This window comes from Liolophura sinensis, chromosome 7 (genome assembly GCF_032854445.1).
Source record: "Liolophura sinensis isolate JHLJ2023 chromosome 7, CUHK_Ljap_v2, whole genome shotgun sequence".
In the NCBI taxonomy this organism is placed as follows: domain Eukaryota; kingdom Metazoa; phylum Mollusca; class Polyplacophora; order Chitonida; family Chitonidae; genus Liolophura; species Liolophura sinensis.
In genome coordinates, this window is record NC_088301.1 from 27,704,818 (window position 1) to 27,721,147 (window position 16,330).

General features: G+C 38.2%; 1 protein-coding gene across 1 annotated transcript; it reads right to left on the minus strand.

Annotated features, from left to right (window-relative positions):
- Nucleotides 1-3,620: 3,620 nt before the first annotated feature.
- On the minus strand, nucleotides 3,621-15,994 carry LOC135470800 (prolyl 4-hydroxylase subunit alpha-1-like). The gene is made up of 14 exons (XM_064749843.1): nucleotides 15,708-15,994; nucleotides 14,117-14,251; nucleotides 13,807-13,865; nucleotides 13,131-13,456; nucleotides 11,354-11,405; nucleotides 10,661-10,809; nucleotides 10,106-10,264; nucleotides 9,945-10,003; nucleotides 9,010-9,124; nucleotides 8,103-8,153; nucleotides 7,310-7,390; nucleotides 6,290-6,358; nucleotides 4,649-4,745; nucleotides 3,621-4,177 (listed from the first exon to the last, which is right to left on the minus strand). Exons 1-14 carry the CDS (start codon nucleotides 15,914-15,916, stop codon nucleotides 4,095-4,097), a joined length of 1,644 nt encoding a protein of 547 aa, XP_064605913.1. The 5' UTR covers nucleotides 15,917-15,994; the 3' UTR covers nucleotides 3,621-4,094.
- Between the last annotated feature and the right edge of the window lie 336 nt (nucleotides 15,995-16,330).

The following is a 16,330-nucleotide window of genomic DNA, read 5'->3' on the forward strand; positions in this document are numbered from 1 at the left end:
TTCGTGAATGAGTCGTCAGTGATGAGATAGAAATTCACCTGTGTGTAACTCCCTAAGTGTAAACAAACATGTAAGGAAAATTCATATCTAGCCATGCAACGTGGTGTCACGTTTCTTGTGAAGGTTTCACGTCCAGACTGTTCACAGGAGATCATGAAACTAGGAGACTAAGACACTCGCCAATCATGTAAACAGCTCCCCACTGAATTTAGAAGGAGCTTGTCTGAAAGCCTGCACTGTGAGGAGTATGGAATTAAACGTATACGTATGTACAGTCATGTGGTCATTCAGTGTGTGTGTAAATATTGTGTTTTCATGTGGCAAGGCGAGTCCATGCCACCAAAATGCTGCCGCTGCTGAAGTATCATGCCGAAGACACCAGACATGACACCCCACACAGTCACAATATACTGACAGCGTGTCAATCAGCCATATTCCGTTGTTCTAACCTCTCAGGGCTGAGCAACAAGTGAGGCAGCAGCATGTACTATTTTTGATGTCTTTGGTATGACTGAGGATGCTACAACCATTAGGCCACGAAAGCTATCAGTGAGGAGCTAATGCCGAAAACTGGAGTTCAGGGAAAAAAGAAGAAAAAAAAATAATTACCCTTTTATCCGTATCATTAGGTTTGGTTTCAGGCACATTGGCCTAATTAACGCCTGCGTGTACCACTATGCGCGCAATGCACTTCGTACTTACATAGGTCAGAAGACATCTTCGAGGGATAATCTACACATATACTTAATATAAATGAACACTCATGCCACATCGACAATTTTTAGTTTTGCCACAACAGCAAAAGTACCAGTGTAACTCTCATGAATCGTTTTCGCTTCTTGCGATAGCAATTCAGCAACTAAATGTTAGAAATGAATTTCCAACACTGATTTTGATTACACATTGATCCAACCTACTATGGAGTAATACAAACATTTGCCGATAGGCGGACGTAAAAAAGACGAAAAAATGACAAATTCTCACTATTTATCCTCTCAAACAGATACGGAGACAATAACCACAATCCCCAAAAATTATAGTGTTTTTTTTTTTTGAAGAAATATGTTGCCATTTTTAGTTTAAATGGTTTTCAACTTGTTTCCTTTTATCAGACAAAGGGCAAATCTTGTTCAGAAAGTTCGGCTCTGCTCCAACGGTTAGTTACAATATATATCTGAGTTAGAGTGAAGTAGATCACTGAGATATGAAGAAAGCTATTTACAATTTACTCAGTTATAAATTATCACAAGATTTTGTATCCACCTTGTTCTACACTCCTTTTGAAAACGTGACTAAGCAAAAGCATAAAAAAGCATGGTTGGTGTGCTTCCGTATGTCTGGCTGCCTAGAGGAAGAATATCAAATTAAAATGTGTCTTTTTTTAACATATTAAGTAAGGAAGCATATCGTTATGAAAGGCAAACATTGTCAATGAGGAATACGTACAAAGTTATTACAAAGAAATAAACAGTATCATGTGATCAGGTATATTATGGATGTATTCAGAAAATATCACCTGCCAGTAAACAAAGGAAGACAATCTGCGTGGAGTGGCACATTACGTGCAAGCTATCATGTTTATCTGAATTATAATCACGAGAGGTTTTTAGTAGAAAAGCAACAGAATATATGCCAGAGACACGTTTGTGTGCATGAATAATAAGTGATTGCCGTGTATGATTGCATGCATGGAGTGTTTTCTTTAAAGAGTTGGACGGACTGATTGATTAATTGATTTGTGTTTACAGCCGTGCTCTGCAACTTTTCATTTTTACCACGGCGGTCAGGTTTTAAGAGTGAAGGAAGCCGGATTGCTAAGAGGAAACCAGAGCGCCCGGATGGAACCGGAGAGTTCGGAGGAAACCAGGTTTTAAGAGTGAAGGAAACCGGATTGCTGAGAGGGAACCAGAGCACTCGGAGGAAATCGGAGTGCCCTTGGTTACATTAACAACTTTTGACAGGTATAATGAGTTGGAAAGAAAGACCATGCATTCAGAATTGGATTCGGAAGATAATGATTGATTGATTTATGTTTTACACCGTACTGAAGAATATTTCACTTATACCACGGCGGCCAGCAGTATGGTGGATGGAAGCCGGGCAGAGCCCTAAGGAAACCTTCTGCTGTCAGACCTTCCCACGTACGGGCGGAGAGGAAGCCAGCATGAGCTGGACTTGAACTCACAGCGCCCGCATTGGTGAGAGACTCCTGCGTCATTATGCTGTGCTAACCGACTGAGCCATGGAGGCCCCCAGAACATAACGAAGACTGATGCAGGATTATATATGTGGTAGGGTAGCTTCACTGTTTGGGGTTAGACATGGTATAGCTATAATGCTGCCCATAGGGCGTCAGGCCATGCTCATTCTTCTGTGTTATAGGTGTAGCATACATAGGCTTTCATCAATGACTCCGCGGCCCGATGACTACATTATGAAGGAATGGTGTCTTTTGTATGTTAGAGTTAACTCCCCCTTTCGCTATGACCACATCTTCAATCATGCATCAATGCATTGAAAATTAGTCTTCTGCCTACGGAATCGTAAAAGGGACATGGTTAGAAAACTGTAAACAGAAAAAATAACTTTTTCTAAAAGATAGAATACTAACTATTAACTTCGGTTTCGGTAAAGTTTCGGTTATGTTTCGGTTAAAGTTTCGGTTATGTTTTTGTTTAATAAGTCGTTCACACGACTTAGTCAAAATCTCGTGCGCACAACCTAGGATAAAAATCCCCAAATAACTGACCAACAGAAATGCACAATTATGTCGTGTGCACGAGATCTTTATTCAGTAGTGTGCACGAGATTTTTATTCAGTCGTCTATTGGTCAGTTATCTCGTGAACAATGTTGTGTGAGTGTGTGTGTGTGTTTTTTTTTCTATTTAATTTTTTTCTGACCGTTCTGACCACTTTTACGGCTCGGTATCTGACATAAGTTTCATAATTGATTTTTCATGGGCACACAGACGTAAACCATTATCTATACTTACTAAAAGTAGATCTAAACAAACAAAAATCTTTTTATGAAACCGCCACTTCTTCTTTTTATAACACTTTTCACTCCTGTTTTCCGTTATCCAGTTTATTTAACCTTGAAGTAAAACACATTCCAAATACATGAAAAATAATCTTCATCAGAAAAAGTCAATTTCATATCTCACAGTATTTAAGCCGAGTAAGCTCATGTTACAAACTGTACCCAACGCGACATTTTTCCGCTCCCATCGAACACATCCACGGTTTTCCAGGTTTTAAAATTCTTCAAATTTTTGAATAGATGTATAAGTTTTAAAATGTCAACAGCTTGAACATTTAGTTTGCATTTTAATACATTTCCTATAAGACTTTTGCGAGACGGTCCCAATTAACTTATCTGATTGGTGTTTTGTGGCGTATTCAAGAATATTTCACTGATACGACGTAGGTCAGCTTTACAGTGTGAGGAAACCCGGCAGTTCAAATTAACGTGGATGTATTTGAAGTGATACATCATGCTGATTTCATGTATAAAAAAAATGATGACAAAACTCACTCATGTACTAAATCTCCTTTATTTCCCACCACAATGAAAGCAACAAAACGCATCCATCAATATGTTTTTCATGTATAATTTCATAGCGGTGTTTTTTCTAATCATCAAAATTTGCAGTCATAACTGAATATAAATTACACACAGGTTACGAATCCACGCTTGGGCACTTGAAATAAAACAACTTTTCTTTCTATTCATCACCGTATATGCTAAATCCCCGGATGAATGTTTTGATCTATAATTTGGACTGTATACATGCATTCTGTATGCACGCTTGTATATCCCCTGTGTATTATTAATATGGAAGCACGGGAGTGAAAAAAATTAGAATTTTGACGACTATACTTCCATTGCTGCAAGACGTTGTGAATAAAGCCCATACAGTCTGATACTAAAGCGTTTGATTGGAAGAAATTACACTCACACTGCCCGCCACATATACTATATACTCGTGTTTCTCATCTCATTTCATACATCATATGCACCTCAAAAATGTGATGTCACAAACACACGATACTGTGACGTTTTATGCACGTGGTCGCGTGACGAATCTTTATTCTACAGCTCATACGTTGCATCATAGGTCAAGCCACATTTTGCATTGAACATGTTTCCATTTAACCGAATCCATTTGTTAGACACTGCAATAAAGAAGAAAGTCAAAAGTTTAGCGAATAATTCCAGCTATTCAGCTATTCAGTGAATAAGTAATCTCTAAGGCAATTAACAAACGAATCATCCAGTTGGAAATTTAGTAACAATACAGTGAATGGAATTGTTCTAAGTATATTTCTGCTAACACATTAGTAAACATGCTGTATGTCAACTTTATATTTTAAACTAAAGATTCTGGAACGTGTATAAAGGTCCAAAAGACAGGAAAAAGTAACAACTTGAAATTAGCTGAAAGATCTGAGGTTGTACATGAAACAGGAATTTACAGCGTGAATGTGGCCCCAGTTAAATGGGGCTGTAACAACTTTTGCAAATATGCCAACACTCTAGAAAGTTACCAGTTCGGCGGTAAGCGTTGTCATCGGACGTCCTTGGTAGCTAACCATAACGGCGTTGTGGTAACTAAACATAAGCCATGTTAATTTGATGGATCTTACCCCATTTGGAGCCCAACAGCACAGGGCAGCCAGCGTGAAGAGTTCGGTTGTCTCCCCATGTATGGCGCCTTAAGTTATACCAGAATGCCGCGGCTCCCTGCAAAATATACGGGACATGGTTAGTCTGTTCCAAACCAACATTTGGTTTCATTTTCGAAACTCTCGCTGGCGGTTATCATTCAGTCTCATGCTAGCCGTAGTATAATCCTTTGACATATACATATATGAACGTTGTCTTTCATTCTGGAGGTGAAGGTAAAGTTTGGCGCCTAATGCGGAAGATTACCTTTTGCATTGCAGCAGTGAAGGTTTTATTTTCGCGTGTGATGGTGAAGGTTTGGTCTTCGCTTCGTATACGGACAAAGGCGCTTTTGCCCCCATTGCTGGGAACACTTTTTCGAGTCCGGTGCTGAAAGGTTTTGAACTCCTAGATTACTGAAGATTACTTTTTCACAGACAGCCCTGAAGGTCTCGCAATGGTGATGAAGGTTTAATTTTATGGTGCTGAAGGTATAACTTTAGAGTCAAACGTTTCGCTTTGGTGCTGATCGATACTTCTTTTAAACACTAAAATCGTCGAAAATCTCACCAACGTGGCCATCAAAATAGAACAAGCATATAAATTTACAGCCCTATTAGCACTTCTGCTGTGGTCATGTAATTCTGTGTATGTTTCGCTGCCAGCCTACAATGTTTGATGAACAGGTGCATGTTTGGAATAAAAATAATGGAAATTGTCCAAACTTTTATGAGTTATGTTATGAGTTTTAATGAACGTTTGACATTCGGGACGAGAGGACACGAGGAAACATGTGGTGAAGAGGCTACGAGTGACATCCCCATGGCGTTGCTAAGCACCCCTCCCTTCGGTTGGTATAGAAAGGTCAAGATTTTGACGGTCAAGCTATGTCAAGATTTTTTGCTGCTTTCTCACAGTCTGGGCCAAATATGCATCAAAGCTTATTTGCCATAGAGTTTGGGACAGAGTTACACAGGCCATATGGCGCTAACTCGATCTGACACCGTATGCCTGGTGCTGTGCATGGTCAAATTACAGGCCTATAATACAAAGTCAGATGATGTCAATAGTCTTTTTTCCTTTTAACTTGTCGCCCATATTCAGCCTCTCTGTAAAATCAAAATTGCCTTTTGTTGGGGACACGTAACATCACAAAATCTACACATTGTCATCTTGGACTTCCATATTAATGTAAAAAATACCCGTACTCATTACGAGTTTTAAAAAAGTGTTCTAACATGGACTTTCTTTACAATAATATGGACATCCAACATATCGATGTGTTGAGCGTGTGATGTTATTTGTCACTAGCGATTGGTAACATTGGTACGGCAGAGACTATGACAGATTGACTAATAAGTGAAAAGAAAAGGCCTATTGTCATAATCTTACTTTGTATTGTAAGCCTGTGAGTGGTACCACGTTTTGATTAGAGTATGTTATGATTGTCGCCTGTTTAGCTAAAGCCAAATGTTCAATCGCAAATGTGCTGTCCTGGTAAAAGTTGCGTTAAGAGCCTAAAACTGTAAAATTTTATGTAGGTATAAAGAAAAGGAATTCTAAATTTTTGAGGTTAGAGAAGGGCCTTGGTGTTTTACAGTCACCTTATATGCTTATAGTACCTTTTTCACAGGAACTCTCACACTGACTTCTGGGAAAACAGTGGCACCCCCTGCTTTTACGTCGTTCAGCTGAAATGATACCCACATGAATGTAAGCTTGTTTTACACACACAATCTCCAATCTCTGAAACCCAACTAATACCAGATGTCCACCACATTGTATCACGATATTCAATTAAAGTAGTCGGACTCAATTTGACTGCGTACTTCATTTGATTGCTGTTTTGACGCCATATTGGCTGACAAACATTCCCACTTCTGACGTACAGATATACACACCGTCTTGGTGGAAGACAAGTGGACTTCAACGAACATAAGACTGCCCAAACGCTAAGAGCATCCTCGACAGCTTATTGTTACCAACCCCACACAAACAGTGAGGGAACCTACAAAGTGTTTGTCCTAGGCCGGGTTTGAACCCACACCTCGTGTGACCCAGCGAATGAAATAAAAGCTTCTTGGATCGAAGCCGTGTACTGGATGTTCACTTTCAAAGCTTGTAGCTGTTTCAGTAAATGTTCATTCATTCCTTTTACAGGGTATAATATGTCAATATACTATTCAAAAAGTTATGGATATTCTGTATAAATTAGTCACGGCTATTAAATTAAATATCAGTCTCTTTAATTAGATAAATATTTTGTTTATCAAAACACTGATAATTTCACGAGATAAGTGATACACGAACAAGTTTCAGTTTAAATTCATTACCTAGAAATATGGTAACCGATCGACAGGTTTGAATGCAAATTTCGAAATTTACACCAAGCTCATTCACGTGTACATCGAGCAAAACGCCGGCACGCTATTGGTTAGTTTGGGGATTGTCATGACAATTCGCAAACAGTACAATTAGCTATGTTCCTTATTAGTTTACATTTATACAACAATATTTTCGAGACATATCAGAACAAACTGGAATACCCTCTACTGTTTTTGCATGGTAAAGTATTTATTATGAAGTGCGAAGAACGTCTGATAAAAAAAACTAAATAATCCTGAGAATATAATTTAACTCACATAAAACAGAAATGTGGCCACTCGGTCACCAGAATGGTAAAGTTCCATGGATTCTCCATTCATTTTGGTGTTAGAATTATTCTGAAATCAATAAAACGTCAGATGAAATCGGTAATTTTTTTTTTAAGTTTTTATACCAACCCTTATGGTTCATTTTAATTGTCGTTTCTCCTTTACTTATTTATTTATTTGTTTGGTGTTTTACGCCGTACTCAAGAATATTTCACTTATACGACAGCGACCAGTATTATGGTGGGTGGAAAGCGGGCAAAGCCCGCGGGGAGAAACACGACCATCCGCAGGTTACTGGCAGACCTTCCCACATATGGCGTTTCTCCTTTATAACATGAAGTCCAGCATATTATAGATGGAGAAAACCTCTGTGCCGAGAGTAAATCACTGACCTTTGGCAAGTTAATTTCCGGTACTGAAGATAGTTTTTCCGTGCATGACGTATCATATTGGTAGGAGTCCGGCGCTCTTCAGCGAACTACATGTAAGACTACACGAAAGATCAATGTTAACCGCATATTGTCACCAAGATCCCTTAGAATAACCGTGCGTTTCATGATATGATTCTATAAAAAGTTTTGGCATGATACACAGTAACTTGTCTACAGGATACATGTAGTTTGATGCACAGCAAATAACTTATATGCAATGTTTTGAAACGGCAAATTTAGCTTTTGTTATAGTGTTTCTGCGAGTGTTACATGCTAACCTAGCAACATGCCGTGATAAGCAATTCCGCGATGGCAATGATGCATAACAAGTACTAGGTAAAAATACTCACAAAAAAGTCATAATGCGGCTCGTACATTCCCCCTATTCCATAATTCAGCACCTGGAAGTGAAAGCAGTCATCACATGTAGTTATGTTGCTGAAAAGATTGGAGGTGTGATGAGGTGTGATTATATCATGACTTTCTTTCAGAGAAAAGTGAATAGCTACCAATTCTGAGCTACTTCATCATGTTACAACATTGTTGTCGCAACAACATCTAAACAACATATCCCTTGTGCTTTAAGGACAGGGACTGGTGGCTAAAATCAGGCTTACATTAAATCTAAGAACTAGCATGGTTAATTCATTCGTGGCATAGAAAGATCTACATTTGTACAGTAAGATTTTATTTACTCTTTCTTCTTTACATCATCTCTAAGAATTCTGAATCAACTTAATTCGTCGAATGGAGAATCATGCAAGATCATTGGTACAATAAGATCTTTCTACCTGTTAATATTCTTCCTGTTACAATATATGACACAGTCATAATTTAACCCGTTACCGTTTTCGTCGAATCCTATATAGAGCACGAATCATACGCCAAACAGCTATATTCGAGTTAAAACATCTTGTTACTATACTTTTACCTATTTAAGAAGAAACCATTTTTGCTGTCATTATTCTGGTCGAACATATTGCCGTCAGATCAGTTAAGCTACGTGTGTATAAAAAAAATCTGTGTTAAACCCATTAATTTTACATGGAAGGTCTTGTTGATCCCGCCATTTTTTTCTTTCCTGTTCAGGCTTAACCACCGGAATTTTACGACATACGTTCACACCCCTCATAATGCAGGTTTCAACAACGTCGATTTTCAGACCCACTTTCATAATTTTACGTCTTATTCAGCGCTCTTCAGGCTATTTAGTATCCCTCACTGTCGTAATTAAGACTTACATTCCTTTCGTCTTACCTGTAGCTCTTCTGAATGGCTGGAGTATTTTTTCTCCTCCAGAGACATCCCTGTAATTAACTCCACTCTATGCGTGACCCTGCTTATGACCTCATCATTGTCCTTCAGCCAAGCACTGCAGGTACACAGAAGACGATAGGAAACCAATTTGATAATAATGAGGGAGGAAAGTATGATAATAATGAGAGGGGAAAATATGATAATAATAAGGGGAAAAGTGTGATAATAATGAAAGAGGAAACAAGGGAAAATATGATAATAATGAGAGTGGGAATACTAAAGAAACGAGAACGAGAAGAAGAATTGGTTATCTCCAAGATGACGTTAATCCTATTTATGCTTCAATTATATCCTATAGTGATGAGAAAAGCCGAATAATAATACGCATGAACTGGTTGGAATAACACTGGTAATAATAATTACATGTCTGAATTATAACAATGACTTGAAATTACATAACTGTGAAGATAACGGACTTCACTAAGCTCAGATTACATTGAGAATCTGCGGAGTACTGGTCGATTTGGTTGAATAATTACAACACTAAATTTTGCTACACCAGACTGGAAATGGCAGGTGAACAACTGGGAATCTTTCCCTCTTATAGTAATTCGGCCTGAGCTGTATATTGCATTGTTCATTCCTGTTTTGTATTGATAATGTATTACAGACGTATTGTAAGAGACTATTGGTAAATCACCTTTGACTAATAAGAAAAGGTAACTCCAGCTCAGGAGATAGGAGATCACTCCACTGGCTATTGCAGACGTGTACTAAATACATTTTGTTATTGCTGCTATATACCTGATTTACACGTGAAAATCGACGGTTAAAACTCTCGAATGTGTTAAACGATATATAATGCTGACGAATAACACATATTATTTTCCAATAAGAAATGTACTATACGCAAAGACAACTGTTGTTTCTCCTACCTCTGACTTATGCGCATGTCCGACATGATCTCCTGCCCGATGACTACTGACCGGCTCAGCTGTAACAAAAAACACAGGTACTGATGATCCTGCATCATCGTATACAAAACGTTTTTGAAAAAAACTGTTGTAAAATTTTATGATTTCAGAAATGATCTTACCATCTTCAGTGCCAAATCCTTGATGTGCTGCATTTCGCTCTCGTATATGACGTCATAAAACATGCTTATTCTTGGATCCAGGGAGAGAATCTCTTCTTTCGAGACGTAAACTGGTATCTTCGTTTTCTTGTACTGACATATACCATTTTTCGGAGTTCCCTGTAGATTAATACATATACAATCTTATAGAAAGGGATCGATTCACTGATGTATTGCTTGTTAACTTGATGATTGATTTGTATATGTTACGTATACGTTTTCAAATTGTCTGATGGTGTGAAATTCCCGCAATGGTTGCATGTGGTCTTCAATGTACTTTAGACTGCGCAAGCGGCCACACGAGCGCCGCCGATCGCTTATTGTCGCCAAGGCCTCCATTAAGAGTGACAGCAAGTGAATCTATAGAATCTATGTCCAAGGCGAGGATTGACCCAATACCTCTAATGACTGATGGGCAAGCATCTTAATCATTTGGCTTCAAGCTGCTTCTAACGGTTGAATGTAGATAAATTAACCGTTATTTCGTACTTAATTACTCCGTAGCACTTCCCGTACCTTTTTACCGCTGCAAAGAGCCTCGTACTTTTGGATCAGTTTGGAGTGTTTTTTTCGACGAATTGTATGTTTTCTCTTGCTTTTGGGAACTTTGTCTGCTCTTGTCTGGAAAAAGGCAATGTCCCTCTTCAGGGCTTTGTTGTCAGGCGCTGAAACAAACAGTTAATTTACGTCGGTAATTCAATTAGAGAAAAAAGCTCTAAATTAACAGGGGCCAGCTTTAATGGCCTCTAACATATTAACTTTGCATGGTAATCTTCACCTTGTCGATACAGAACAAATGAACGTCATTGTCAGTGTGACTAGCTCGGTTAAATTTTCTGCATTCGTCAGTTCTGCAACCGTTAACAAGAAATTGTGCTTAAAAAACAGCTAAAAACAAGATAGTAATCCTCAACAGCATACACCATAGTGAAGATCGATCACGTCACATTGCGTGCATTAGAACGAATCAGGGCGTAATGCCTTCCCTGAAATGGTGACGTTTTCAGGAGCCTTACATTAACGTATACGGTAGTTCTGCGTGTACTTCCAATTGTCTTGTCGGATGGAATGTTGTAGATTCATTGGTTCGAATCTCCATAGAGCTACCAGCGGAGACATCGGCCTGGGATCGATTATTATAAGTAAGTACATGTATTTACGCCTGCACGGCAACAGGAGTTTTTGCGTCCATACAAATTTCACACTTACCCAGTTTCAAGGCTTTCTTTGTCATTTCCAAGGCTTTCCATGACATTGATTCCTGGTTAAACAATCAACATATATAGCAGATAAAACGAATGATAAAGTGACGGAGTGAAAAATCGGCTCCGTCTGTTTTATCTCGGTTCAAAATTGTCGTCTTTTTGGTGAACTTGACATTTTCCGTAGCTGCTGTATTCGCCTGTGATGCAAATCAGCAGTGTCAGAGCCCAGAGATTAATGGGCATATCAGTAACCTTATGTTAAAGAAGGGTATATTGTTCAGCAAATAACAGCAAAACTCGACAAGCATAGTGACGCCACACCATTTTTTTTTTCTCATAATGAAATGTGTAATGACGTCAGAATAGCTAATTAATCAGTGAGTTCACACTGAAGCCTATTTAATTCATATATCATTGCTTAATTTCTATATGTTGACCGTCGGATTAAGATGGAGGTAGGGCCTAACCACTGAGAACGTTCTCAAAGAGCTCTTTGCTCAATCACATGGATTTTCCGGTCGCTTATTTCATTTGCGTTCCTACTGATTTGGGACCCTTCGTGGCCGTCTGCTAGGCGAGGGGAAAGGGACTCGTCTGAACTTAACGCTGCTGGATACCCATGTAAGACCAATTACCGTCATGCAGGAATTCGCCTTAAATTAAGAATGGCCTACAAGGCTACAATAAATACAATTGACACTATGGAAAGCCCATGTGTTTCTGAAGCAGCCATATACAGTAGGGATGTGATACTGTAACACCAAAAGGTTAAATTGACCGAGTCAGCAAAACTGAGGTCAAGGGAATAAAACTGAATGAACATTAGGGTTATTTCCACGGCTCTTGTGTTGTAACTATATACTAGTGGCATATATACAGCAACAGCTGGTTGGGATCTGACAGCAGACTCCGTCGAGACGAGGCAAAAGGTGTTACCGCAACAGATTGCCAATCGGTGTCTCCATGACAACGATCAAGTACACTTAATCGTGTGACCCGTTAGCCATCAACCACTAATTTACTAATAGATATACTCCACGACATTTCTGTACAGATACACAATATTTCGTATTACAAGTAAGGTAAATAGAGTACTTTACGAAAAGTAACTGTTGTAAGTTTTCGGCATTGACATACTATCGAATTACGTGCGTCATTTGAAAAAGATCCCTTACATATATAACTACACCATGCAGTTCAGCGGCATACGCGCATTCATTACACTCAACGAAGCACATTTACCCTAGACATTTCATCACCAGAGAATAGGTGAAATACAGTCGACGTAAGGCAATTAGGACATTCATTCTACTCACGAATATATCAATATACTTTGTGAGTGATAAAGCCACCAGTAGAACATAAATCAGATGTGAGGAGCAAGATTTTGTCAATATCAAACTCTCTTTGAAAGCAATACTGGGTAGTGTGAGGATTTTATGCAATTAGAAGAATATAAGTGAGAAATACTAAGTAATTAATTACCCACACTCTTTGTGCTGGATATCAAATGATCTCTCACATTCAGTGTTTCTATAGTGATAGTGTGCCGTTTCCTGATCTGTCTTGCTAAAAACTTCGAATTTTATAGTATAAGTTTTAAAACGTTTCAGATTACACATTTTTGAGCAAAATGTATAGAAATATTCCAGAAATTGTTTTCTGTTGGAATTTATGTTGGGGTCCAGCTTATTACATTAAAAGTGAAGTAGAGTGTTAAGGATTTAGTTAGTTTCAAAATTCCAAGCCCAATGCCAATTCCAAGGCTGAATTGCGCTTACCCTGTGGTAAATACTGGCCATGTTCCGATAAAACTTTATTGCATCTTTCTTGTTAACTCCACTTATTGCTCTATACAAGCCTGCGTTCAGCCACTTGAGACATTCGTAATACATTCCTTTCTCATCTAAAGTCTTCACGATATGAAAGAGGTCGTCATCAGTGATTGGGTTTGTCTGACTGTCGTAGATTCGTCCCTCGAGGAGTTCCGTCAGGTTCAACGAGTACACGTTAGACAAACGGACCAGTGAGAGCGCTGTACCCTTGCTGTCATTGTCCAAGGGCCACTGTCCTTTCTTCTTTGCTCGCGTGTAAAGTTTTTTAACCCCTGAAACACATTACAATTAAAATGTGCATGAGTTTTCTTACAACGATTAAAATAGATTACAAATGATCCATGTAAATTATGTTTTAGATTGGTTGTAAAATTTATATCTGATTCTATAAACTTGAAAACATCGTTCAAAAAATAACAATTCACGTTGTGTTAATAGGACTTTAAATACATGTTCATTAACTGGTTGCTTTTAAACCTACACAGAAATATGCGAGTCAAGGAAAAAACATACAGAGAAAACTTTAGACCGAGGAGTGGACACCGTACGTTTTCATTATTTGACGTTGTTTAATGAAAGCATCATTTAATCAGTGAAACATGATCATTCACTGAAGCATCACCATGAGCTGAGGCATAGCCAATCACCGACGCAACATCGATCACTGAAGAATCATCATCGCTAAAGTCACAACAGCGAAACGACATCGATGCAGTAAAAACGCAATAAAGCAACCCCAATGCAAACAGCAGTATCAATGCAAACAGCAGTATCAATGCAAACAGCAGCATAAATGCAACAGAACCCATGAAGAATTGCGTCGAAAAATCATCAATGAGGGTAGACTACGCATCAGTTGAACCAAGGTTGTTACTAAAGCCTCACTCACTCACCGACGGCATTCACAGTCTGCCAGTCCTCGCACTCTTCACATATGATTGTAATCTATCAGATCCACCCAAGAAGACGTCATCCGCCTAGCCAGGTGGTAACTATTAATGGGATTCTCTAAGAAATTAACTCTACTGACATCCTTGTCGTGAAAAGCCTTCAGTTCTTTATATACGCTGAAAACAAAAATGAATTCATTTATTGTATATGCAATCTGCCAGTTAAAAATACATGAAGCGTTAAAAAATGTTAGTGCTACACTAAAAAAATTAATCTGTTAATTTTAACAGAAAGTCTTTCGTCTGAATGTAATGTACTTTTGCGGCAGATTGTTCTGTTAAATATAACACACCCATTCTATTAATTCAACATAAAGATTCTATTAGACTAAGATGATTATATTATGTTGAATATGACAGAATATTGCGTTATAATAACAGAATACATTCTAGCATCACTCAGACAACAGACTTTCTATTAAAATTAACAGATTAATTTTTTGAGTGTATATCAGTCTCTGGGGGAAATTGCACTGTCTTGTACTTGGAGATTATACTATACAATTTGGATGTCGAATATGGCTGATATATCCAGAACTATGACTGCCATATATAAAGTGAAAACTAGTAAAGCGCATAAACATGGCGATTTCGCCGTTACAAAATGTGACAAATATTAAAGAAAACATAAAAACCATGTCAAAAGCAGATGAAAAAGGATGAAATCTTATTTGCAAATATGATGTTCAAAATTCTTTCTTTCGGCAAAAAACGGTATTTGAATATGTTTTGGTATGGTGAGCATTTGGGACCAAGACTCGGTAGGCCTATATATCGTCTTTGTTTGGTAATGTTCTAAATAAGGATGTGACGCATGTCTAATAAATTTACTTGAATGTAAATTTGTCGTTTATATACAAACACTTGCCTTTAATCTGAATTATGCAAGCTAATATTTATGATTATTGAAACATATTTATCAAACATATGCTACATCCTTATTTGTAACATTATTAAACAAAGACTATTTCCACCAAGAGGTGGTCCCCAATACCCACCATACAAAAATTATTCAAATGTCTTTTTCTCTTTACAGAAAAATCTAAAATAATATTAAAGGCCGTATTTACAACTAACTTTTCGCACTCTTTCATCTGAAATTTATATAAGTTTTATGTTTTCTCCACTTTTAATATGATCGTTACGGACCACAAACCCCAGAGATGATACCTGAGCCACGTACTATTAACATTTCCCATGAGGAACAAATAAACCGAATGTTAGTTCATTCAAATATTTGGACCAAATGCCATGAGTATTATCTTTAATACAGAATTCAGAAGAAACGTCTGCCTGTATGTCTGTATTTAAGCACGCATGCATGTCTGTCTGTCTGTCTGTCTGTCTGCATGTCTCCTTTCTATTTCCTCAACCGGCGTATATTCGATCGACTTCACATTTGCTGGGTGTGTTGCTGAGGACATAAGAAAGTTTAGTGTTCCGCTATTCCAAAAGATGACTATTTCATATGCAAATTAGGCAATGATGACATCACAAATGGGTAGTGTATTAGTTGATTATAACAGAAGATTTATTCTTTACAATAAATAAATAAATAAATCGTAACACTTACTTTTCCCATTCAGGTTCCACATTTCTCTCAGCATTGGCCTGCACCTTAATATAAGTGTCCACAGCCTTGAGTAATTTCTCCTCGAGAACCAGCAACGCTCCCATTCTGTCCGTAGACGTAAAAATATCTCCGTGAACGACTACATTACCTAATAGAAAACCTAGCAGAAGATAGGAAACTAGTCCCAACCTTGGGAAATTCATTTTCATGTTATTTGCGCCGACACCATTGGAAAAAAGTTTCTCTCCGCATCGTTTGAGGTACGTCACCCTAGAGATAATGTACAGATATTCATTGACATGTATGCATGCATGGCCACATCATGCTGTCCCAGCTTGATGTCTTTCTCGGATATGAATGAGGTGCTCGACGTGGGGTTCAGCATTCCACTGGGCAAGCCAGGTGCTGTTGTCGTATTGCATACCATAGAATATCATTGGATATTACTTGGACGTTTACTCCCACACTGACAGACATTTTCATTTGTAACTGAACTTATTTTTTTACTTTAAGTAACTTTTTATCATCTCTCGAGACGAAAGTTTTCATCTCAGGTAAGTCTCTAACTCCATTCCAGTCATAGCTTTACCTGTAGTTTGCGCGTGTTGGTGGAGGGTGTCAGG